The following is a 25377-nucleotide window of genomic DNA, read 5'->3' on the forward strand; positions in this document are numbered from 1 at the left end:
AAACCACAGAATTGCATGGAATGTGTCACTGAATTATCATATTTTAAGTCCATATAATCACAGTTTCTTAAAATTCTAGCATCTCAGATTGACAGAATGTCAGAGCTGGAGGAACCCTTGGAGATCCTCTGGTCCAACCTCCCTCCTCCTTTTACACATGGGGTGGGGTGGAAACTAGGTAGCAGAGGGGCCAAGCAACATGTCCAGGTTGGCCGGCCCATGCTGCCTCAGGCTGACTGACTGGAGAAGGCAGCAGACTTGCCCGTGGTGAGAGTGCCACACCATTCGTTCATTTATTGAGTGCCTGTTGGGTATTGACAATACCAAGAATCAGACCCTACTCTCTCTCCCATGCCCTGTTCCCAGCCCTGGATAGGAAAGAAGGTAAGGCCCTGGTGGGGATGAGGAGAGGGAAGTGGGGGTGGGGTGGAACATACATCAGACAGAGAGAAGAGATCAGCTTTTATTGATGGAAATTCCTTTGTACACAGCAACACCCGCACTCTGAAAGCCCTTTCATCCTGATCATATTTACAGAGCACTATGGGAGTGGCAGAGGGCATGGGGCAAGGCCTTCAAGCAGTGGAGATGGCAGCAATGGCCACAGCGAGGGAACCAGAGAGCGAGCAATGGGGAACTAGGCAGGCTGGGTCCCGCCCCCGTCTGGTCCTCTGAGCCCTAGGCACCCTGAATCTCTGTTTGTGCTCACAGAGGACAGAGGTAGGTCCTTGGGATGTCATTTGGAGACCTCTCCAGGAGTGGCAGGCTCCAGGGTGCCTGGGAAGTGGGGTGTGGGTACGGGAGGGTCCAGGTTCCAAGCTCCAAGCTCCAAGCTCTAGTGCTCCCACATTTTAGTCAGACCTAGGGCTCCAGCCTTTATAACTCAGGGGCTGGAGTCCAGGGGAGGCAGCAGTGGGGGGATGGGGGAGTTGCAAGAAGGAGGTGGGGGAGGAAGGGGCATGATGCTTGCCTATCCTGAAGCAGGGACAGGGTCCCATGGGGGGTCCTGGGCAGGGCAGGTTGGGGGGCTGGTTAAGGCTTTTGCTTCTGCATAGAAAATGACCCTTGTCCTCTCAGTTACCGAGAGGAGGGACTACTGCACTCGGAGGCCGGACAGCAGAACTGATGAGCGTCTTCCTCTTCCTCTTCCTCAGTCTCCTCCTCCTCCTCCTCTTCCCTGGGGCCAGGAAGGGCAGGGTAGAGGCCACAGGCAGGTGGGTGACAGAGAGAGGCAGAGGCATTAGTTTGCAAAGCAGGGGAGATACATGAATGGCTGGAACCAGGGTGGTGGGGCTAGGACGGGGTCTGAATGGGGAGGCCGGTATGGCAGATGATCTATGGCCACACCCAACTCAGTCTCCAAAAAGCCTTTGAGAGCCCCCCCCCCCACCAGGCTCATTTAAGGTCAGGCCCAGAGTATACAAATTCCATTTCTGACCTGACAGGTGCCCAACCTACATTTGACTATAAATAGCAGCAACCTGCTTGGGTGCTGGCTCTTTGCACACATCATCTCATTTAACCCTTGCAACAACACTGCAACATTTTAGAGACAAAGGAATTGAAGTTCAGAGAGGTTGGATAACCTGCCCAAGGTCACATAGCTGGGTGAGTGGTAGAGTCAGGATTTCAACCCAGAGTTCTTAGAGTTCCAAGTCCCAGACTCATCCCACGAGGTCCTTTAGGTGAACTTGGCACTATCTTGAGAAATCCACCCTGCCCTTGAAGGACAAAGATTTGTATTTCCTGAAGGCTCGGAGTCAGGCAAATTGGAGATGCTTAGAAATGGAGTATGGAAAGCCCACAGCTTTGGAAGCCAACAGACCAGGGTTCCAATGCCAGCTTTACAAGTGCTTCCAAGCTATGTGCCCAGGCATATTATTGCCCCTCTTGAAGCCTAGTTTCCTCATCTGTAAAAATGGGGCTCATGATGCCAACCCCACATGATTGTTGCAAGGACTGGAACATACGTCAACTGCCTGGCAAATAAGAGCAATAAGAACATGGTGGTGGTTATTGTTAACTGCTCATGAACTGAATCTAATTCCCAAGGTGGCCATTTGCACCCACACTGTAGTGCCACAGTGGCAGGGAGGAGTCATTGCAGGAACAAGCGCCTGTCCGCAGGGTACTAGGGGGCCATCACTGGAGCTGGACTACAGTTTTTTTGGATGGGGGATGGACAGACAGTAGGGCTGAAGGGGTCCAGGTGCCTTGGGAATGAAAAGGCTGATCCTCTGGAGATAGCCAGTGAAACAGTATCACCCCACTCCCAGACCCCTTGGCTCAAGAGAGGTGGTAAGTATGGAATCCAGGAAACTGGAGGATTGGGAAGAAATGAGAAGGAAAGAGGACAGGCAAGGGAAGGCACTGCTGTCCAGGTGACAGACAGAAAAGTACACACACGTGCACGTACACACATACATGCACACAGGCACCCAAGCACACACACACACCCTCTTCATACTCAAAGCTCCCTGTGACACATTGTTCCACAGAATCACTGAGTCAGCAAAACCACGTGAAGCAGAGCTCAAGTCCTGGGCAAGCGGCTCCCCCTTTCTGAGGCTCCCATTCCTCCTCTATAAAAGGAGAAAACTCCACACCTCTCAAGGCTGTCATGAAGAACAAACGATATTCCAGTCCCACCGCTCACTCCTCTTGCATCCAGGTCAGGCCCCTGCAACCCCTCAGCCTGCCACTGCAGCCACCTCCTCATTTCTTCTTCTCTCTCCCCTTTTGGACCCGTCAGCCTTCCTAATAAAGACTGCAAGCAAAGATTTCTTGCTTGTCTCTGCTTAGACACCCACCTTGGCTCCCCACTGCTTCCTTGATAAAGGTCAGACTCCTCAACTTGGCATTCAAGGCTCCCCCACAATATGGCCTCACCTGGCTTTCCCTGTCAGGTGGAAAAAGCATGGGCTTTAGAGTTAGACAGACCTGGGTATGAATATTGGCCACACCTCCTACTAGCTGGGTAGCCTTGGGTCCACCTCTTCACTTCTCTAGGACTAATTTGCCTCATCTGCAAAATGGAAAACACCTATTCCACAGGGCATGGTGGGATTAAATGAATTCAAGTACGTAAGGCACCTGCCACAGGGTAGGTTTGGTGCTTCTTACGTAGTAACTGTTATTATTACTGTCATCATCAGTGGCTCACTCATCTCACCCTTCATCAAATCAGCTTGTTCATTATTCCATCAGGATGGCCAACCTTTTCACACCTCTGTGCCTTTGCTGACTCTGCTCCTTCCTTCTGCATACATCTTTTCCTATGGAAATCCCATCTGAACATCATAGCCCAGCTTAAATGCTGCTTCCTGCAGGAAGTCCTCTCTGACTCTCAACCAGAAGTATTCCTTGCTCCCTCCTAGCTCCAGCATCCATCCCTTGGTCAGGGATCTCCATTTGTTGCTCTGAACTTCACTGAAGCATTTCTCTCACCAACCCGCTCAACACCCTCATATTTCTCCACCCCACCACCCCTGCCTTCCTTTTCTGTAAGAAAGAGAGGGCCCCTATACTATTTAAGGCCAGCCCCTCCACCTGGGCTCTGGAACCCACCACTGCTACCTCCTCCACAACAATCACCCCCTCTCCCTCCTGTATCTCAACCCCTCTCTCTCTCTCTGTTGCCTCCTTCTTACCAACATTTATAGAAGCTCAAGTCTCTCCCATCTGGGAATAAGAACCCTCTATCTGCCCCCACATCTCCCTCTAGCAATCACTGTCCCTCTCTCCTTTTCACAGCTAAGCTTCTTAAGAAATTCATCTACACTGGCCATCTCCACTTCAGTACCTCCCACGAGCTCTTCAACCCACCACAATCTGCCTGGTGCGCCCACCATGCCATAGAAACTGTTCTTAGCCAGGTCGTCGAGGACCTCCTAGTGGTTAAAGCCAATAGACTCTCTTCCACCTGCATCTAACTTCCACCAGCTATAACATTTGCCACTCTTAACAAGACCCTCCTGTGCATGGATGGCTCTTTCCTTCCTCTGCTTCCATGAGCCCACTGCCTGCTGGTTTTCCTCCTACTTCTCCGACCACCCCCATCTCTTCTTCCTCTCCTCATTTCTTCTGTGTTGGTCCCTCTTCCCCAGTTCTGATCCTCTTCTCTTCCATTCCACACCCTTTCTCAGCAATCTCCACTGCATAACTTCAGGTATGGCTTAGGACCCTCCCCATCTCCTCCCCTCTCTCCTGGGTCCCAGACCCATCAAGCCTAATCCTTGCCAGAAACCCCATCAGGATGGTCTTTAAGGCCTTCTGAGCTCACAGGGACCCTGAACTCAGCATCTTACCACTGCAAACCTGTCCTCTGCATTTTGCACCTTCCTGAAAAGCACCACCATCCACCCAGGTGCTCAAGCCCAAAACACACCTGGGAGTCATGCTAGGTTCCTCCTGCTCCCTTAACAATTCAGTTGCCAGATTCTGTCGATTCCGCCTCCTCATCTTCTCCTCTCACTCCCTGTTGACTCTTTGTTCAATGGTATTGGTGTCCTGCTGTCTCTCAAACATAACACGCACACTCCTGCCTCAGGGACTTTGTGCTCTATGTTCCTTCTATCTGGATCACTGTCTCCCAGCTAGGTGTGCCACCAGACACATTCTACATATTTAGTTGTTTATTTATTTATTATCCCTCTCACCCCCTGTAAGATCCATCAGGACCACCATCTGTTCTGTTTGGTGCTGTATTCCTAATGCCCGGCACAGCATCTGGCACTCAATAAATATTTGTTGAATGAATGACTCCATTGCCAGACCTGAACACTGAAACTCACTCTGATTTCCAACCTCTGTCATCTCCACTCCCTTCCACCCCCACAATTTATTCAGCCTACTATTCCAGTAGTAGAAGATCCTCCCAATCACCTCTCAAATCCATCTCCTCTGCTCTGTCCCCATGGCCACTATCTTCAGTTATCTCTCTTTTGGATTACCACAGCAGCCTCCTCCCTAGTTTCCCCTCCTTCGAAAAAGCTTTTTAGAAGGATGAGATATGCCACCTTGCCTGCTCGAGAACTGCTCACTGCTCTCCAGCTGCCTACCATGAAAGAGAAAGCCTTAACTCCCCAGACAGCTGTTTGGAGGCAGGTCCAACCTCTGCACCCTCCCATGTTTAGTTTCGCTATCTCTCACCCCTGGGCCTTTGTGTGCACACTCAGAGTATCCTCCCCCATCTCTAGCTCTCCGAATCTTTATGGACCTGAATGATTGGCTCAAACACTACTTTCTTCAGGAAACAACCTGACTCACAAACCAGAAGTAATTCCTCTTCAAAGACCATAGAGAAATAAGTGTCTCCAGTGTTGCTCAGGATCTCCGAGAACTGAGTAGGATGGAAGTTAGTAATTAGCAAGGACTTTGAATGCTGGGTAAGCATTAATAGAGATTCCCTTTTCCTCTTGCACTATTACCCTGGATTCATGTCCCTCTGGACCTCTGCTAATGCCAACTCATCCTTGTCTCCTCCCTTTCCTTCATCTTCTATTGGGTCTATCTCATTAATAACTCCCAAAAGCTTTAGATTCCATAATTTGAAATTAAAATGTTTCTATATGACTGGTGCCCAGTGGAGTACTGCAACAGAAGTCCTGCTCAAATCCATTCCCTTCCATGCCAGTACCCCAGTTGAGGTCTTCCAGCTGGCCTCCATGCACACAATCCATTTCTCATACTGACTGCTACTGCAATGTTTCTAAAACACAAATTATACCAAATTTCTTTCCTGTTTAGAATCTACTCACATGCTACTTCATCACTAGCAACATTGGTTCTTGATCTTTATACATATAGTGAAAGCCACGGACCATTTCCCCAACAAAAAATGCCCATAGGTACACACCCAAAATGTTTTGCATTCAACTTCAGGAGGTTCATGGACCACCGGAAGCCCATGAAACCCAGGTTAAGAACCTCTGGCCCTACCCAATAACTTCTAGGTTCTTCTACATATGCTGTTCCTTCTGCCTGAAAGGTTCTTCCACATTTCACCCTTCTGTCCCTGACCGCCTCTTACTCATCCTCTAAGACTCAGCTTTTAGTCTGAGTTGACCTGCAGCAGTCCTAGACCAGGCCAAATCCCTTCCTTTGGGCTTCCACAGTCCCCTCCACCATGAGCCCCTCTATCATAGCTCTCCTTGGTCTCCTCAACTGACTGGGAACTTGTGGAAGGCAAGAACCATTACCCAGCATAGGCCCTGGCTACAGCAGAACTCCATAAGTATCTACTGAAATGAACACTAATAACAGCTACGTGTTTTTTGAATACCCATTATATGTCATGCATTCAGCAACTGGTCTCATCTATAAACCCCATGATGTTATGTGTTTCTTTTAACAGATAAGGAACTAGGCTCAGACATGTGAAGTGAGTTGTCTATGGTCATGCAGCTAGTGAGTGAAAGAACTGGGGATGAAATTGAGATGTGTTGGCACCAATGCAAGTATTGGCCCACCGTGCTTCCCTGCCCTGGACTATGAGATTGGAAGATGGCATTGGTAGAACAGGGCCAAGAACCAGGGCCAGAATGCCCTGTCTGGGCTCCACTTACCATGGCTTCATTTTTTCCCTCCTGCGTCCCCTTTCATGGCAAGACCAGAGACCTGGCTCTCTCTTTTTATAGCGTAACCCCCTCCATCCCATGTACTACTCTCAGCTTCTCATCTCAAAGCCCCACTATGGTTGGGCCGATTCTTTGATCCGGAACCATCCTCAGATATATGAAGTTTTTAGATCCAATCCAATCCAATGCTACATACTTGGCTATGAGGAAAACAAGACATGGGTAGTGCATGCCCTTCAAGAGTTGATAGTCACCCAGGAATTTTACATGCACCATCTCCAATCAGCCCTGAGAGGTAAGTAGGCATTATCCTCATTACACAGATGAGGAAACAGAGGCTCAGAGGTTAAATGGCCTGCCCATAGTCATAGAGTTGGTAAGTGGTCAAACTTGGATTTAAATAAAGAAAGGTACTAATTCAACTACTTTCCCCCACTAGGTCATCTTGCTTGGAAGAGCCAAAAAAGTAGGCAAGACCATTTCTGGCAGGGTTGGGGGATGAAGAAAAGCTATCACTCTTTCAAGCCTCAGTACCCATGTCCCCTCCTGTAGGGGACACGTGGGGTTAGGTGCCCTTCCTCAGGAAGCCCTCTGAACCTACTTCTGTCCCATACCAAACCATACTATGTTGTCATTGTCTAGGTGTCTCTTCCCTGTAGACTTGAGCTCCCTGATAGGACAAGATACAACTCATTCCTGTATCCCACCAAGGTTCAGCACAAGGCCTAACCGACCATGGGCAGGACAAATCTTGCTGAATGAATAAGGTGGTATTTGAGCTAGTTATGAAAAGGAAAGCAAGATCTGAACAGCTGGATGTAGGGAAATGGTATATATAGAGAAGGAAATGTTAGTAAAAGCAAATAAATGGGACCGAGGATAAAGACCAGTAATTTTGAAATTATGACAGAATGTGTATAACATGTTTTCATTGTTGTTATGCAGATTTTCTTTTCCTTACAAGAATGGAATAATACTACAAACCATGTTCTGCAACTTGTTTTCTTTTTTTTTAAATGTTTATTTATTTTTGAGAGAGAGAGAGAGACAGAGCCTGAGTGGTGGAGGGCAGAGAGAGAGAGAGACACGGAATCCAAAGCAGGCTCCAGGCTCTGAGCTGTCAACACAGAGCCCGACGTGGGGCTCGAACTCACAAACCGTGAGATCATGACCTGAGCCTAAGTCAGACACTTAACTGACTGAGCCACCCAGGCGCTCCAACTTGCTTTTTTTCTTATAGCCATAAGTCTTGGAGATACTTTCATGCCAGTATATAGAGATGTATCTTTTTCTTTTGATCTGTAAGAGTATGGGTGAATACAATAGGATGGGTGAATCATGAAAGAAAAGCTGTTCTCTTGTGGACGGCCATGTAGGTTGTTTTAATGTTTTGCTATAATAAACAATGCTGCAATGAACATCTTTGTGTATGTCTGGAAGCAGTTTTGAAGAATAGGTTCCTAAAAGTTGAATTGGTGGGCCAAAGGAATGCACATTTTGTTTAAAATGTAGATAAAACTTATTTCTGTTGCTTTAACATCTTTATAGACTGGCTAAAAATAAAGATTAGTCCTACTCACATAATCCAGCCTTTATTTTGAGAAGCATACATCATACAACCTTTTCATTAAGAGTTGGTTGAGAATAGCTAAATTATGGAAAGAACCTAAATGTCCATCAACTGATGAATGGATAAAGAAATTGTGGCTTATATACACAATGGAATACTACGTGGCAATGAGAAAGAATGAAATATGGCCTTTTGTAGCAACATGGATGGAACTGGAGAGTGTTATGCTAAGTGAAATAAGTCATACAGAGAAGGACAGATTCCATATGTTTTCACTCCTATGTGGATCCTGAGAAACTTAACAGAAGACCATGGGGGAGGGGAAGGAAAAAAAATGGTTAGAGAGGGAGGGAGCCAAAACATAAGAGACTCCTAAAAACTGAGAACAAACTGAGGGTTTATGGGGGGTGGGAGGGAGGGATGGGTGGGTGATGGGTATTGAGGAGGGCCCCTGTTGGGATGAGCACTGGGTGTTGTATGGAAACCAATTTGACAATAAATTTCATTAAAAAAAAAAAAAGAGTTGGTTGAGAATGCTATCCTAAAAGGGCATGTGATAAAGAGTCGCACAGTATGGTTTATGCTCAAAGTTGGGATTGAATGCTTTAGAAAAGACCTCTGGTTGGAGGACCATCTAGTAGTAAAGCCTTAGAGAAATCTACTTTCAAGACATGGTTCTCAGGTTGGAAGTATACCCACATTTAAGATTGGGGGTGGGGGTGGGGCAACTGACAAATTGGTGCCATAAAAAATGGTACCAATTTGCACTCCAATCATGGAACATGATTCTGTTTCCTCACTGGAAACAGTGTTTCTGTTTCCTCAATCTTTTAAATTTTGGCACTTTAAAATTGGTACTTTGTTCTTGTTTTAGTTATTTTCTCATTCATCAGCTAATGGATATCTATTCTCTGAATTGCCAAATCATGTAATTTCTCTATTCTAAAAGATGGTATACATCTTTTTCTTATTGATTTCCAGGAGATGATTTATATATAAACAGAGATCTTAACTTTTGCCTGATGTTTATGTACCAAATCCTTTTTCCTAGGCTGTTATGTCTTTTTTTTATTTTTTTTCAACGTTTATTTATTTTTGGGACAGAGAGAGACAGAGCATGAACGGGGGAGGGGCAGAGAGAGAGGGAGACACAGAATCGGAAACAGGCTCCAGGCTCCGAGCCATCAGCCCAGAGCCCGACGCGGGGCTCGAACTCACGGACCGCGAGATCGTGACCTGAGCTGAAGTCGGACGCTCAACCGACTGCGCCACCCAGGTGCCCCAGGGCTGTTATGTTTTAATTTTGTGTATAGTCTCTTTCTCTACACAGAAGTTCTCAACTTTAATGTAGTCAAAATTATTGTTCTTTACTTTATGGCTTCTGGGTTCTTAAGTCATGCTCAGAAAAGCTTCTCCATCCTACTATGATAAAAATATTCTGTATTGTCTTCTGATACTTTTGCAGTTTTATCCTTTGTATTTGATTTTATGTGAGACAGAGGTTTAACTTAGTTTTTTCCCAAATGGTAGCCAATAGTCCCATCCCATTTACTGACTCCCTACTAATTTGAAATGTGTTTTTTAATCATAAATTATATTCCCATATGAATATTTGGTTTTGTTTCTAAACTCTCTATTTTGTTCCCTGTATGTAATTCTCTATTTCTGTGATGATATAGGATTGTAATTTCTGCAGCTTTATGGTAATTTTGTATAAGTTCCCACTCATTGTTCTTCTTTTTCAAAATTTTCTTAGTAATTCATGGGCATTTACTCTTCTAAATGAGCTTTAAAATCCAATTGCCCAATTCCCAAAGAAAATACCACTGAAATTTTAGTGAGAAATGCATTGAAACTTTTGATCAGATTGAGGAAAAAACTGTCATTTTTACTATATTCAATCTTCGCATCCAGGAACAGGATAGGATCGTTGACTATTCAAGTCTTCTTACAGCCTTTGATGAAATTTTCTAGTTTTCTATGGAGAAGTATTTCATGTTTCTTGTCAATTCCTAGTAATTTTATCATTTTGTCTTACTATTGTGAATGGGATCTATTTCTATTATGTCTTCTAATTAGTTATTGTTGCTATTCAGAGAAGCTAATGGTTTGGGTATATATTTATCTTGTATCTAGCCATCTCACTGAATTTTCTTATTAGTTCTAATAATTTTCCCTTTTATTCTCTTTGATTATCTAAGTAGACAACCAGATCATCTCCAAATAGTGCTAATTCTGACTCTTTCTTTCTAATATTTATACCACTTATTTCTGTTTTTAATCCTACTGGTTAAAAGTTTTAGAAAAAAATGTTGATGGGGCGCCTGGGTGGCTCAGTGGGTTAAGCGTCTGACTCTTGGTTTCGGCTCAGATCATGATCTCAGGGTTCATGAGTTCAAACCCCACATTAGGCTCAGCGCTGATAGCGCTGGGCCTGCTTGGGATTCTCTTTCTCTCCCTCTTTCTCTGCCCCTGCCCTGCTCGTGCTCACTCACTTTCTCTCTCTAGTATAAAAAAATTAAATTTAAAAAAAACTTCTAGGAAAAAATGTTGGTTAGTGACAGTGATAGCAGTCACACTTATTTTGTTCCTGAGGTTAATAGGAATTTACCTAGTAGTTCACTATTAAATTTGGTGATTATCTTTGGTTTCTGATAAAAAATTATTTATCAAAATAAGGATGTTTTCACTGACAGCTTACTGTACTAGTTATCTATGGCTGTGTAACAAATCATACCAATACAAGTAAGAAATAACTAGGACACTTACTAAGAGTTTTAAAACCAAGAACAGATACATAATTCTATCAGATTATTTTTTCAGCATTTATGGAGATAGTTATACATTCTTTTTACTTTAATCTATTAATGTAATCCATTAAAATAACAGCTTTCCTAATGTTTAACAATCCCTGCACTGCTGGGACAAACTTTCATTTGTCACGATATGTTCTTCTTTCAATACACTGATGGATTCAGTTTGATAATCTTTTATTTAAAAAATGTATGACTATTGAAATGTGAGATTGGGCTATAGTTCATTCTCTCTCTCTCTCCTTCTCTAAACCTATCCAGTTATACTAGTTTTCTGGAATGAAGTGGAGCTGCCCATCTTTTTCCATTATCTGATCTTTCCAGATTCAATAAAACTTCCATCATACCACCACTTCCGTAATACCAGTTGGGTCCTGGTACCATTTCTGAGGAGAAAACTTTGACCATATTTTTAACTTCTTCTATATTGTTCTATTCAAGTTTTCTGTCACTCCTTAAGTCATTTTGGTAATTTATATTTTCCTAGAAAACTACCCATTTCACCTATATTTTCACATGTATTGGTATAAAATTATACAGAGCATCTTTTATGACTTTTTTCATCTCTTCAAAATCTGTGGTTAAATCCCCTTCATCATACCTTATTTTATTTATGTTTCTTCTTGCTTTTTACTCAGTCATATCTGCCAGAGAATAGTCTGTCTAGTTTGCTGGTCTTTTCAAAAACCACCTCTTAGTTTATCAAATCTTTTGTTTTCTATGTCATTAATTTCTGGTTTTATCTATAGTAATTACTTTATTCTGCTTTCATTTGGTTGTTATTTTTCTAAATTTTTGAGTGGGATAATTTGTTTAATTTAAACTGTTGTGTTCCCTAATAAAAACATTTAAGACTCTACATTTTCTTCTGGGAACCCCCATGGTCACATCCCATAGGTTTTGATATACAGTATTCCCATTGACATTTATTCTAAGTAGTCTATAATTGATATTTATCTTAAATAGTCTATAAATTCCATTCTTATTTCCTCTTTCACACAAGTGTTTTTTTAAACTTTCAAATGGGTCTATTTTTTTTTTTTTTTTGCTGTTGCTATATTTCACTTTATTGCCTTATAATTAGAAAATGTAAAATGTGATTTCTCATTAACTTGGAAATAATGTTCTCAAAGGTGTGGGTGATTGTTCCCTCTGCCTAAACATCCTTCTCCATCCTATCCAACTGGCAAACTCTTACTCATCCTTCAAAACAGCTCAAATATTACATATTGTAGAACCAACCACTCCCGCCTTTGGGAATGGGGACGTGTATCTGTGGAAGGATTTTTAAGGAAGCATAAACTACAAACAGAATCTGAATCTCCTCTTTGGTCTCCTACCTGGTCTCCCAGTCACTCTTCTCACATGCTCAGACATTCATTCCACAATCACTCAGGGGGGCTAAAGGGAGATGGGGGAGAGGGTCTGGCAATGCTATTGCAGATTTGTCTGGAAGGGTGAAGGATGAGGGGAAGGATGGGTCTAGCTCTTACCTGCTCTCTGCCAGCCTGCCTGAGGGGGTAAGCTTCATGGAGTCAAGGACCTGAGTAGGACAGCAATACTGGTGTAGAGTATGACACGCTGTGGACCTGAGAGACAGCAAGAGACAGAGAGAGAGAGAGAGAGAGAGAGAGAGAGAGAGAGAGAGAGAGACAGAGAGACAGAGAGACAGAGAAAGAGACAGGGAGGGAAGGGAGAGGCCGGGTGGGGAGTAGGGATGAGGAAGTGAGAAGGGGAAAGGGAAGACTGGGAAGAATGGGTGGAGGATTGGGAATGAAGAGGAGGGGTGGGAGGTGGGGAGGCAGGGAAGAAGGGAGAGAAGGGAGAGAGGGAAGGGAGGAAGGGAGGAAGGAAGGAAGGGAGGAAGGAAGGAGGGAAAGAGAGGAAGGAGGGAGGGAAAGAGGGGAAGGAAGGAAGGAAGGAAGGAAGGAAGGAAGGAAGGAAGGAAGGAAGGAAGGAAGGAAGAAAAAAAGAAAAAAAACCACAAAGTCAAGAAAGAGAGGACGGCACTCGAACCACAAACAGAACACAACGACAACAGGGGGCAGCAGAGACAAAAGAGCCAGTCTGGGCCTCCTGTGTTCCAGGTGACTCCATGGGGACCTAAGCCACGGAGACACTGGGACACCACAGCAGGGAAGGGGGAAGGGAGCCCTCCTCACACCAGACGCCACACAGGTAGGAAAGAGGGAAGGGGAGAGGGGATGAAAGAGAAAGGGAAAAGATATATGGGGGGCTCCCCCTTATAGAAGACCCCTTACAAGAAGGGAGGAAGGCATGGAGGGAGAGGAGATTCTGGATCCAAAGAGGGGGAAGAACCCAGGCCAGGTGGGTGGAGGAAACACTGTAGGAGGAGAGGGAGAGGGACAGAGAGAAACTGAAAGAGACACGGAAAGAGTAAGACAGAAAAGGAGAAAGAGAAAGAGGAAGACAGAGGAATGGTGACACAAAAGACACAGAGAGAGGACAGGGAGAGGCAGAGAACGCCAGAGCAAAGGAGAGGAGAGGCGAGGGCGGGAGGAGAGCTGCCAAGGTCTCAGTGGCCTAAGTGACGGATGGGACTGGGGCTGAGTGGGTGGGTGGAGCCCAGTGAGCCAGAGGACAGGGTGGTTCCCAGTAGGAGTCTTTGCTTCCAAGGCCAGTGCTGTGACCCTAGCCCAGGACACGGCCCACACTCCACCCCCCCCAGCGCTGTACCCCCACCCCTAGCACAGGGTCCAAAGGCCCCTGTACCTCCTGCTTCCCATGATTAAAGTCCAGAGAATGGGCCTGGGGGAGGAGGGACAGTAGGGTAGTGAGGCTGAGGGCCTGGTCTACCCTGAGCAGGGCAGGTGCTGGGAGTGGAACTGGCCCTTCCAGGTCAGCCAGCCCCTCTCCCCCACATGCCCCTGAAGGCAGATTGTGGTCATGGCCTGGCCATTCCAAAGCCCAAGTAAAGGCCAGGAGATGTGGCTGCAGGCCAGGCCAGCTGCCCAGCATCTCACTTGTGATTCTGAGGATGCCCAAATCTTAGATCCTTATAGAGAATCTTGGAATCTGAGCCTGTTCTTGTCAGAGACTCTGGAATAAGCATCATCATCAGAATGACTGTCTCTCAAGTGCCATCTATGTGCCAGTCACCAGCCCCAGTCCTTGACTCATTATCTCATTAAATGTGAGACACAGAGACCCTTAGGCTGCTGGAATGTTAGTATCAGAGAATCTCAGCGGCTATGGGGGAGCCCTGCAGTGCTGAGCCAGGCTAGCATGCCAAAGCAGCCACTAGTTACACCCCTCATAGGCCATGGACTGTGTTGCTCAGGGCTCCAGGGTCCTCACAGTGCGGGGGGGGGGCACCCCGATGCCCATGCGCTCACCCTCTCTCGCTAGCTCCCTCCCCAAGCCAAAGGCCTCCAAGAGTCCAAGAGGGGAGCCAGGAACCAGGAAGCCAGGAGGCTGCTGAATCAGCAGCCCAAGGACCAAGTCCAGGCCGGGGCAGGGAAGGAGGGGGTCAGGCTGCAGGGTCGGGGGTGGGGGGGCTAGGTTCCTACCTGCTACTCCTCCCGGAGGGCTCCATGGGTCTGGACCTGTCCCGAGGGCAGGTCCCCTGGCCGGGCGGTGCCTCCACTGTGTCACCACCCCCTCCTCCCAGCCCTTCCCTAGAAGGAGGAACCAAGGAGGCGGGGCCAGGCCAGCTGGGCTGTTGGCCAGACTGCAACTGGAAACTTTGTTCCTTCCCCTGCTCCCTCAGGAGGGCTGGGAACTCCAAGTAAGGGGAAGCAGTTTTGAGAACTCACAGTGACTCCTCTGGGCCAAACCCCAGGCTAGGCTCCCCATGTGCATCTCTGCTGGAATCTCCCCCAAGAACCCTGTCAAGTGTGTGTCACTAGCCCTATTCTCCGGACAAGAAAACTCAGATGGAGAGACATTAAGTAATTCAGTACCGGTACTACAGCTACAAAGTGGCAGAACCCCAAGATCGAGACCTGGTTTGACCATTCCCCAGATCTGGATCGGTCCCCTCGGCCATATTGCTGGCTTGTGAGTACAGAAACTTTTCCACAGAAGCTTTTCACATTCTCATCTTCTGCACAATTAGAGACCATGTTTTGTTGTTGTGCCTGGATGCTGCAGATCAAGTAATATTCAAATCACCCATTTGGGGAAATCAAGGCAAGACCCTGGCCAATATGCTTGACTACTGCAATAAGCTTGCATTCTCCTGTGTATGCTTCCCAGGACTGGCTACGAGAAATGCTCCCTGAAGAGAAAAGCAAAAATCAGAAGAAACACCATTCTCCATCAAGAGGCTCTTCTTCCAAGGAAACTGCCCTGCCTGACTTTACAGATGGGGAAATTGAGGCCTAGAGAGGGGAAGAGTCTTGCTAATGTTCACACAGCCAGTCAGACTAGAATCCAGATGCCCTGACTCCCCACCTACTCATCACAGGAATCTCTCTCTCTCTCCTTCCTTTGGATGAGGCTGGAGAAAGGAGAGAATTTGGAGGGTTGGAAGGATGGGGGATTCCTGAAGAGTCCCACAGATCCAGCTCAGAGTGCTCTTGTCCTTTCACAGCCCCAGAGCCCAGGCCCCTGGCTGTTCTGAGCAGAAGGCGGCCCTGGGAGGGGCCAGGGGGGCAATGATCTAGAAGGAATAGGAACTGACAGGCAACAGGCCAGCCTTCCTGCCTTCCTGCCTCCCTGCTGGGGCAGCTGGTTCCTCTCAAGAAAGCCAAAGCCGTTGAGAGAGATAGGCCCTCCGGACCACTGCAAAGTTGGCATCTGCAGGCCCTTTGTGGTCTCTTCTCCCTCTTCCTACCCTCTAAAGACCCTGGTCCCCAGAGCTCTGGCCTTGACCCCTGCTTTTTTCTCTCCTTGAGCAACTCTCCTAGCTCCTGCAGCCGCTGTGCTCTGTGCCCATTTGCAGTTACTGCCCTAATGGCTGCACCTCTGGCCCAGACCTTCCTCTTGGCCTGGTAGGAGTTGAGAGACAGAAATTCTAGTCCTGGCCATAAGGCTGATGTTGTGGCCCTTGGGCAAGCTCCTTCTCCTGTGTTAAGGCCAAGATCCCACACCTGGGTGCCTGGTAGAGCAAGTACAAGTCCCAGCTCTACCACTTTCCAGCTGGATAACGCTTCTGAGGCTCAGTTACCTTATCTCTAAAAGACAAGTGGCAATTTCTACCTCATGGGTTCTTGTGATGATTCAGTGAAACGAATGCACATCTATGGTGTAGAGTCAGCTTGAGCCTAAAGGAGTCTGACACGTCTCCCAAGAAGACAGGGGAGACCCACGGGAAGCCTATTTGTTTCAGGGATGGGGAGGATTCTAGGAAAATATCTCTGAGCCACTCCTGGAATTCAGACATATCTGAGGCTGTTGGGTAGATTCATGTGATGACCCACCAGGGGCTGAAAGGAAGAAGGAATTAATGGTGAGCAGCTTGACCCAGCCACAGGGCACCAGAGGCCTTCATTCACTTATTCAACAGATCCTGTGGACCCGGCACTGGGCCAGGGGCCTGATACAGCAGGGGCTCAGGGTAGTCAATGTCCTAATCTCATGGAGCTCATATCCAAGTGAGAGGAGACAGACATTCAACAGCTAATGGAATTAAGCTGGGCAAAAAGAGGAGGCAGCAGGAGAGAGTGTTCCAGGCAAAGGAAACAATTTGAGCAAACGATCTGAGGTGATATTTCCAGGAACTGCAAGAAGGCCAATGCAGCTGAGTGGAAAAAGCAAAGGGGAGAGAGGTGAGACTGGAGATGTAGGCAGGGTTCTAATCACACAGAGCCTCAGAGGCCACGATAAAGTTTTGGTATTTACACAAAGAGCAGTTTGGCAGCCTGTGGTTCATGTACAGGCACTGGGGGAGGGGAAGTTCCTCAAAGCCCCTGAAGTTGTATGGAAAATATTAATGAGTAACAGCATGTTTGGGGGGAAAGTGTAGCTTTCATCAGATCCTCACATGGGTTTATGATCCCAAAAGAGCAGGGAAGCTCCTTATATGATTCCATTCGCTAAGCGCCCACCATGAGCTAGTGGCAGGCCTCCTAGAACCTTCTCTGAGCTGACTCCTACCCCCCCCCCCCCCCAGCTAGACTCAGCCTTCCCCTGCCCCTGATCCTCAACCAGTGCTCCACCCAGACAGGAGTGCTTACATTCTCTGCCACACTGCTGTCCCAGCCTCATCTTTGCCTCTGCTCAAAAATCCATTCCCACCACCCACCCCCACTGCCACCTCCCCACCTCACTAGCTCCCCCTAGTTCCTCACAAGTCAGCTTACAGGTTGTGCCCCTGGAACAGGCCCTGGCCCCTTCCCTGTTTCCTTCCCACCCTGCACTTGTCTCAGCCTTGTCTGTCCACAAGCTGATTCTCCCTCTGGGCCTGGAGCTCTGTGGGGACAGGGGTGCTGCCTTATTTATCCCAGTGTCCCCAGAATCCAGCACAGGGCACCCAGACACACAGGTCAGCACATCGTGGTGGTGGTAGACAATCCACACTGAGGTGGAGGCTGCAAGATGGGCTGGTGGACACTAGAGGGCACTGTGGTCACTAGAATCCTGGCCTGATGCTGCCCAGGCTGACCCACAGTGGGTACCAGGACCAGGTGCGCCTGGAAGCAAGGAAACTGTGCTCCTGGGTCCTGCAGCTCCTCAGCTCTGGGTCTAACTGACTGGGGTCCCAGTTACAGCCTCCCAATTTACCTTCTGCGCCCTTCCCAGCCCATGGCTTATGACAGTCTCATTCCTCTGCAGAAACAGCTTTAATTCTTTACAAACACAGGTGCCAAACACGCCTCCCACAGTTCCAGCATACATTTCCTGCTCTGCCTGCAACTCTCTCCTCTCGGCTTCACCTCACCCCACCCCCAGTCCTCACCTGGCCAGCTTGTACTCATCCTCCAAGTCTCAGCCTAGGTATCAGCTTAGAGAGGCCTTCCAGCCCCTCAGGCTGGGTACAGTATACTTCTGAGATGCTCCCGCCCTATACTTCCCCTGTAATTGTCTATTTCCTCATCTCTTTCCCTCCTGGACAGTGAGTTTCCTCAGAGCAGACTTTTATGATTCATCAGTATATCAGCTGAATCTAATTTAGCACAGTGCCTGGCACATTGTAGGTACTCAAGAAATCATCCTTGAGTGAATGAGTGGATAGATGGGGTGAATGGATGGGTGGGTGGGTGGATGGGTGGTTGGATAGGTGGGTGGATGGATGGATGACTCTGGGAAGTCACTTTACCTCTACAGGTTTCAGTTTCCCCAGCTGTAAAGTGCCCACAATCATCTCTACTTGGCAGAGTGGCCAGGAGGCTTAAAGAGAATGTGTGCCAAATGCTCCCTAACAGTACCCAATACACAGCAGACATTTTGCAGATCAAAGCAATTATTAATATTTGGAATAGTAAAAAGGGGGGAGGGGAGAAGTTGAAGGAGACTCTACCTTGAACCTGGGATAATCTCTCCAACCTCATATTTACCGTTTACACATAGAAGATGGCTTTAATGATAATAAGGAAACTATCATTCCTATTAAAAATATTAAAAATAACAGCACCTTCTATATGCAAGCCAGAAACAGGAGGCCCCCAAGGAGGCGGTGGGCAGCCCCTCAGTCTCAGCCAGAGGATGCGAGGCAAAGGCCAAAGTCAAAGCCGTGGGCATTGCCCCTGCATCTGGAGAACAGTCATTATGGGCACAGCTGGTTCCGAACTCTTTACTCATAGGTGAAAACTTGTCTAAGAGGTCATTAATTCTCTCTGTAATTAATGTAAAACTGCAGGGGTTTGTATTAATGGAAAAGTAAGCCCAAGCGTCAAGCTGATAATATTGATAATGTGCACTTATAATTATATACTGCAGATAACTATAAATTCAGTCCCTGCACTAATAAAATGTGAAAATTCCCGAAGCAACCAAGAACTCAGTAGTAGCTGTACCATGTTAGTTGTTCTGATGCTATGAAAATCACCACACACTGGTAGCAATGGTAATATTCACTGTGCACTTAAAAGCTGTTCTGGCATAAAAAGGGGGGAATTATTTAGATAAAATGAGGGTGTTTTAATGCAAGTGCATGGAACTTGAAAGCACAGTGAGCAAAGGTCAACTTGCATTAGAAAAGGAACCAAAACCTTAATGGACAGGCAATTTAACAACCATGGGCTTCTGAGCAGACCGCCCCCGAGGCTCTGACCTCATGTGTGGACCCACAATAACTGCTAGCTGGAGATGTATTTGACCTCTCTACCCTCACCCACTTCTAAGAGAACTGACTCCCACCTACAGCCCCTTGCTGCCGCCTGTTCCCATAGGCTAGACAGAAACACTGTCATATGGAACGGACCCTTAAGCTTCCAGGTTGGCAGCCACATCAGATCGTATAAGCAAACGCAGATGAAGCTAGTCCAGAGAGGTGAGTCAGTGACAAAGAGATGACAGAGACCAAGCAAGCCATGAGATACACAGAGAGATGAGACATGGGCCTGGAGATGCAGAGACAGAGAAGGAGGGAGAGGGAGCTAGGGCAAGTAATCTTGGTCCTCGATTTCTTGGTCCTGCTTCCAGTTGGTGTGAGGCCTGACTATACACACACACACACACACACACACACACACACACACACACACACTTAATTTCTCAGATTCGGTGAGATGTAGCTTCACAATAGTCCACCCCCCACCCTTTACATTCTGGAGTGAGTTTGAGTGGGTTTCTGTTCCCTGCAACAAAATGTACCCAGACTCAGACAAGGGAAAATTGGGGATATAAGTGCAGGGTTTGCATAAGCAAGACCACATAAAGAACATTATGTAGGGAGGGGTGGGTGCAATCATAAAGTGTTTGTGTTTGCTCATTCAAATGCTCCCTCATTTCCTGACACTTGCTTCCACAGACGCACACTATAGCCACACACTCACACACACTGACATTCAGTGGCACGCAGAAACAAAGGCAGCAATGGCTGGATATGCTTTTATGCAGATACCCAGACACACATGGACACATGCCAGCACCTCTGCATTCCTCACGCCCGCACAGACACAGAAGCAGGGGCCATGCAGGAGCACACACAGGCGCATGAACACAGTGGCGCTTGCCCACAAAGCTCAGGGCAGGAGTCGGGGCTTGACTGGGCTCTGTGCAGCCTCCCTCCCCAGCTGCCAAGTGACTCATCCCCGGGGCTGCTAATTAAAGCCAGGACAGAGGGGACAGAGGCAAGGGGAGGGGAAGAGAGAGAAGGCAAGTTTATTTTGGTTCCAACCAGGCACGCAGCCAGCTTAAGGGTCACCCACTTCCTGGGGCTAGGCCAGGCGGAGGCAGAGGAACACAAACTGGAAGGGGAGGGAAGACCCTCTTACCCCTTCTTGTCCCTCAGGATCTTCCTGGAATGGCACCTTCTTTCGGAAAATTACCCAACTCCCCCACACCATCCTCTTCTATCTCACTGTTATTCCAGCTGTACCCCCTCCAGACTCTTGTCCTTACAACTGGCCTCTCCTCTTCAGCACACTCTCATTTGGGCTTGCTGGAGCTGGCATATCTGTGTCTGTACCCCGCTTCTGTCTCCCCACCCCCAACAGACCACCCAACACAGGTATGGTACATAGGGAATGCTCTACGTGCTTCTGGAATACAACTGAGTTGACCCCAGTATACTGTGGTGACTGCACCTCTGATGGTCTGAATTCCTATCCTAGTTCTACTACGGGATAAATGCCTTCAGCTCCCTAAGATTAGTTTCCTCATCAGCGAAATGACAAGAATATACACCCTCTAGCATCGTTATGGACATTAAATGAGAGAATATAGGTAAAGTGCCCAGCATGGTGCCTGGCATATAACAGCTTTAGCTAACACTCAGTAAGTGCTCCTACTGTTAACACCCCACCTCAGGCCCAGGGTACTGGCAATAATACAGAGCCAAGTTCCAAGCTTGGCTCCACCACATGGTACCTGGGGAACCTCACAGAGAACTGCCTCATATGTAAAATGGGAGTCTGCGATATGATACCACAGATGGACTGCAAAGATTTGAGCCTGTCAAGCATCTTGTGTGGAGCCCAGATCTTAGAAGCTGCCAGATAAACGGCAGCAGTGAATACTAAGGGCAGCAGGAGGAGCAACTCTGGGGTCAGAGCATCCCAGGAGGGAGAAAGTAGGCAGGGTGGACTAGGGCAGCCAGGGAAGGCTTCTCAGAGTGAGGAGGACTGGAGTTGGGCTCCCAGAGCCAGAAAGCTTTCAGCAGACACTAAGTGACAAGGTTTTCAGGCACAGGAAGTGGTGAGAACAGAGGGCTGGGGCAGGGCGGGCAACCAGGCTATGCTGAACAGGACTCAGCCTGGGAAGGGAAGACTCCCAACACAGCTGGGTTGCCTCCAGGGACTGGTGGAGTCTTCGACTTGTGGATGGGGGAGCCTTGGAAGATCCCTGCAGTCTCAGCCACCCCAGATTGCCAGGAGGTCAAAACAAGGAAGCATTTTAGAGATTACCTAATCCAAACTCCCGTTTGGCAGATGGGGGCACTGAGGCCTAGAGTGGGAGGCCTCCTCTGGGAACAGAGCCAACCATGGCTCCTCCTCCCACTTCTCTTCCCAAATGCAGCGGGCTCCCGTTGCCATGGGGACATCCCTGGCTCTGTGGGTGTCAGTGGCTCCCCCACCTCCTCCCTCCTTCCCTAGCAACAGGCCACCTCTTCGGCTCTCCTCCTTGTGTGCCTGGCAACCCCAGCCCTGTCCCCAAGGCCCCCCAGTTTCAGCCCGACCTTCCCTACTGTGGCAGAGCCTCCAAATCTGGGACCCCTGGGAGGTATTGGCCCCTCCTGCCTCTCCCCACACTTCTCCACATCTCTCAAGCTTGACCATCCAGTAAGAGACAGTGGATTGGGCGTAGAGGAGGGTGGAGGGCACTACAACATATTGAGCACTATTTTATGCTGAACATTGTTTTACTTTAATTTCTTTCATCTGACCTGGACAAGTCAGAATCTTCATCCTCATTTCACCGGCCAGGAAACCAAGGATCAGAGAAGTTCAGTGACTTTGCAGAGAGCACACCGGCTAGGAAACAGGCTCTGCTAAGAGCTGGCTTTGTGAACTTGAGCCATTGCCCTCCAAGGGCCTTGGTTTAAAGTGCCTGTAGGCTTAACAACTTCTCACAAACCTACAGGAAGTCCAGGCACCTTCCTGTGCCCACAGCCCTCGCGCAACACCAGCTGTTCAGCTCTAATTAGACTCCACACTTCCTCTGCCACCCCATACTTAGAAGCCCTCAGGCCTCCGTGGTTTTCAATCTACCTACCCTGCTTCCACAACTGCCAAGGCCTCGCTCCTCTCCTTGGTGTTTCTTCTCCCCCACCCCAGCCTCTCTCTTTTACGCACACACAGTGCTTATTAGATAAAGACACTGGGGCTCCAAGGGATGAACAGATTTGTCCAAAAGCACATAACTAGAAAGTGACCTGCCATAAATGGAGCCCTTTACCTGGATCTACTTGCTGCCCTTGGTATGCTGCAGAGCTCAGCCTCTCCCCTCTAGCCTTCCCTGGCTCCCACTGATGACAGAAGGTATCAGTCCGTGTTCTGAACTTTAACATTAGCTCTTTTCCTGCCCGGATCTGTTTTTGCCCAGCCAACTGCGCCCCCCTGGAGTCCCATCCTCACTTCTGATGCATATTGGCTACATTCCCAGGGATGTGCCCCCACCCTCCACTGCAAAGCCTGCATGTCAGTCCTCCACAGCCCAGATCAGATTCTGCCTTCTCCGGGAAGCTCTCCCTAGACCCCTAGCTGAAGCCAGCTCAAGAATTTACATGTGGTCCTGTGAGCATCCTCACACAGCCCTGGTTCCAAGTTCAAGGGTCTACCAATCAGGTTTGCAAGATCTTCCCCACAAGTGCTATGTTTTAAGACCCTTCCACAGCCCAAGTGTGACCCTTGCTTCCCAACTGCTGAGTCCTCAAGGCTGCTGTAGCCTCCTGGGCTGTGGACACAGGATGGATGTCGGGAAGCAAGTCTCCATAAAACAAATGCTGGCTTTGGAACCAGACAGCACAGGGTATGAGTCAGAGTGATGCTACCCTGACCTATTGCTTTTCTTTCCTTGGGCAAGGCACTGACCCTCTGGGGAACCTCATTTTCCTCATCTGTAAATCAGGGATCCCAATCTACATCTAATAGGGCTGTTATGAACATTAAATAAGATCATGTTCAGAGTTCTTAATATGCGAGGAGCAAATGATAACTGCTATTATTACTAATATTAGGATGATGATGAGGATGATTATTATTATCTGCAAGGCTGTCAAGAGCTCCCACAGTGACAGCGTGGGCAGGGCTCCGGGCTTGGTGCCAGGCAGACCTGGGTTTGAATCCTGGCCCAGCCATCTATGAGTTGCGTGGCTGTAGGCAAAACCCATAACCAGCCCAAGCTTCAGTTTCTTCAGCTCTAAAACAGTGATGATAAGGCCAGCCTGGGTTCCACCTACAGTGTCACTAGGAGGATCAAATGAAAGAAAGTCCCTGATGACTTCTATAAGTTGTAAAGGCCCAATACATGTCATCATGACTTATGATTATGATCATTAGTAAATACCCTGAGCTATAGGTCCCAGGAACTCCCCTGCTGGAAGAGCTGAGAGCTAGAGATGCCTTTAATAGGATTCTTCAACAAGTAGCAGGGATATCAGTGTGGAGGCCTATGACTGTGCTTGGAGCCATGCCAGGTTGCTTTTCTCCAAACCCACAGTGGAACAGTGGGACCCAGGTCCTTTGCTAGACTAGTGCCTTCCTAAATGCTAGGACAGGCTGTGCCCATGCCACCCTCCTTGGCTGCATCCTGGGACTAACTGCATCTTGTCATGTACTCCTTGCCTGGACACTGGGCCTGACTGCATCTGTCACATTCCCCTGCTTTCCTGTTGACACAAGTGTGCTCCCACCCCACAGTCCCAACCTTGGCCCTCATCAGTGTGCTCATCCCATAGCCCCTGCTTGGGATGCCAGGACACGGTGTGTCCCATTACACACTTCCATCTGTATGCTGGGATCCTCTGCCTCCCTCCCATATCTACTGCCTGAATGGCAGGACCTGGGTTGCCACATATGGTTGGGCAAGCTGTGCCCCGTACAAGGGTTCACAACCAAGAGGCCACAAGTAGGGGAACTTTCCTCCAACTGATCAACTCAGTGGATTCTACTCTTCACGAAGGCACTGTATATGCTAGTTACAATCCTGGCTGGGACTGAGTATACCCATCCCATCCCTTTGTTGCCTGGGCCCATCTCATCTCAGAGATCACCCCTGGCCTAGATGCTGAGCCTGAGCGAGCCTTATCCTGAGTCCCCCCACCATTCCCATGTAGACCCAGACCCCCTATCCTTCACACTTGTGTCTTCATGAAGCTTCTGATGGGTTAAGGCCTGGGAAATTCATAAATAGCCCTTTTCTTTACCCCCATTTTACTCCTGCCCCCACAAGCGGCCAACTAATCACACCCTGAAAACTTACTGAAGCTTGTAAATCCTTTTTACCAAGCATGTAAAAACAAAAAAATGTGCACTTGGCACCATGATGTATGTTTCTAATGTGTAGACTGTGTCACATTAAAAGTCCACCCAGATCCCAGTACTCAGGGCTAGTGCAGTTTGGGGTAGAGCACCAACACTAGACAGAGAAGCCCCACTTCTCTCATACCCTCTTCTCCTGGAAGGAAAAGGTGGAGAAGGTCCCAGGTCCAGAGCCGACCTCTCTGCAAGTCGGCTTTCCCATCTGGGCAGCAACCATGAATCCCTCTGGGGTTCAGCCCAGCTCAGCCCAGAGTAGCTAGGGTCAGAAAGACTAAGGAACAATTTTCAACCCCTTTCCCATGCCTGCCACACTCACCCAGCCCTCCCAGTCTGCTCCATAGCCATCCCTAATACCAATGGGACAAAACCCCTGGGGTTGGCCCCCACCCCTGCCCATGGATCCCCAAGTTAGAAATCAGAGGGCCCCACCCCAGTCGCTGCCCCATCTCCCAACTGCTACTAGAGAAAGGGGGTACTGACCTGACTGTCCTGGAATTCTCACCATCAGATCTGAAAGGGAAACAGAAAAAAAAAAAAGTCAGCATTCTTCTCTGTTCTTCTCCCTGTGCCCTATGCAATGACCTGGTGGCCTAATACATGTTATGAAAATGAGGGGTAGGGTATCTCATCCAGAGAAGAACCAGTGAGAAGGCTGGAAGATGGCGAAGGGCCTAGCCATTTGTTGGGACAGTGAGGAGGACAGCATGGCCGGAGTGCACTGAGCAAAGGGAGGAACGGTAGGGGGTGAGGTCAGGGAGGTGCCAGGAGCCAACCATGTGGGTCCCAGTGGGTCACAGTGAAAGGTAAGGCCCAAATCAGAGTGGCTGAGAGGCAGCCTGCAGCTTGGGCCAAGGCAAAGCCCAAGCTTT

General features: G+C 48.1%; 1 protein-coding gene and 1 long non-coding RNA gene across 6 annotated transcripts in view; both read right to left on the minus strand.

Moving 5' to 3' along the window:
* The window catches only part of IQSEC2 (IQ motif and Sec7 domain ArfGEF 2), a 77577-nt gene that overhangs the window by 28484 nt on the left and 23716 nt on the right, over positions 1-25377 (minus strand). For 2 of the 5 annotated variants that reach the window (XM_019823838.3, XM_019823839.3), the window contains exons 2-3: positions 24989-25018; positions 12455-12550 (exon numbers count right to left, since the gene is read on the minus strand). In XM_019823838.3, coding sequence (XP_019679397.2) covers positions 12455-12550; positions 24989-25018 — 126 coding nt within the window. Of the gene's footprint in view, positions 1-12454; positions 12551-14491; positions 14624-24988; positions 25019-25377 lie in introns of those variants that run through there. The other 3 variants (XM_006943747.4, XM_023248845.2, XM_011291746.3) reach the window with 3 other exon arrangements.
* Positions 450-7655, minus strand: LOC123383342. The gene is made up of 2 exons (XR_006592944.1): positions 2811-7655; positions 450-1177 (listed from the first exon to the last, which is right to left on the minus strand). It is a non-coding gene; the product is annotated as an uncharacterized LOC123383342 (long non-coding RNA).

The sequence above is a fragment of the Felis catus genome, chromosome X (assembly GCF_018350175.1).
Source record: "Felis catus isolate Fca126 chromosome X, F.catus_Fca126_mat1.0, whole genome shotgun sequence".
In the NCBI taxonomy this organism is placed as follows: domain Eukaryota; kingdom Metazoa; phylum Chordata; class Mammalia; order Carnivora; family Felidae; genus Felis; species Felis catus.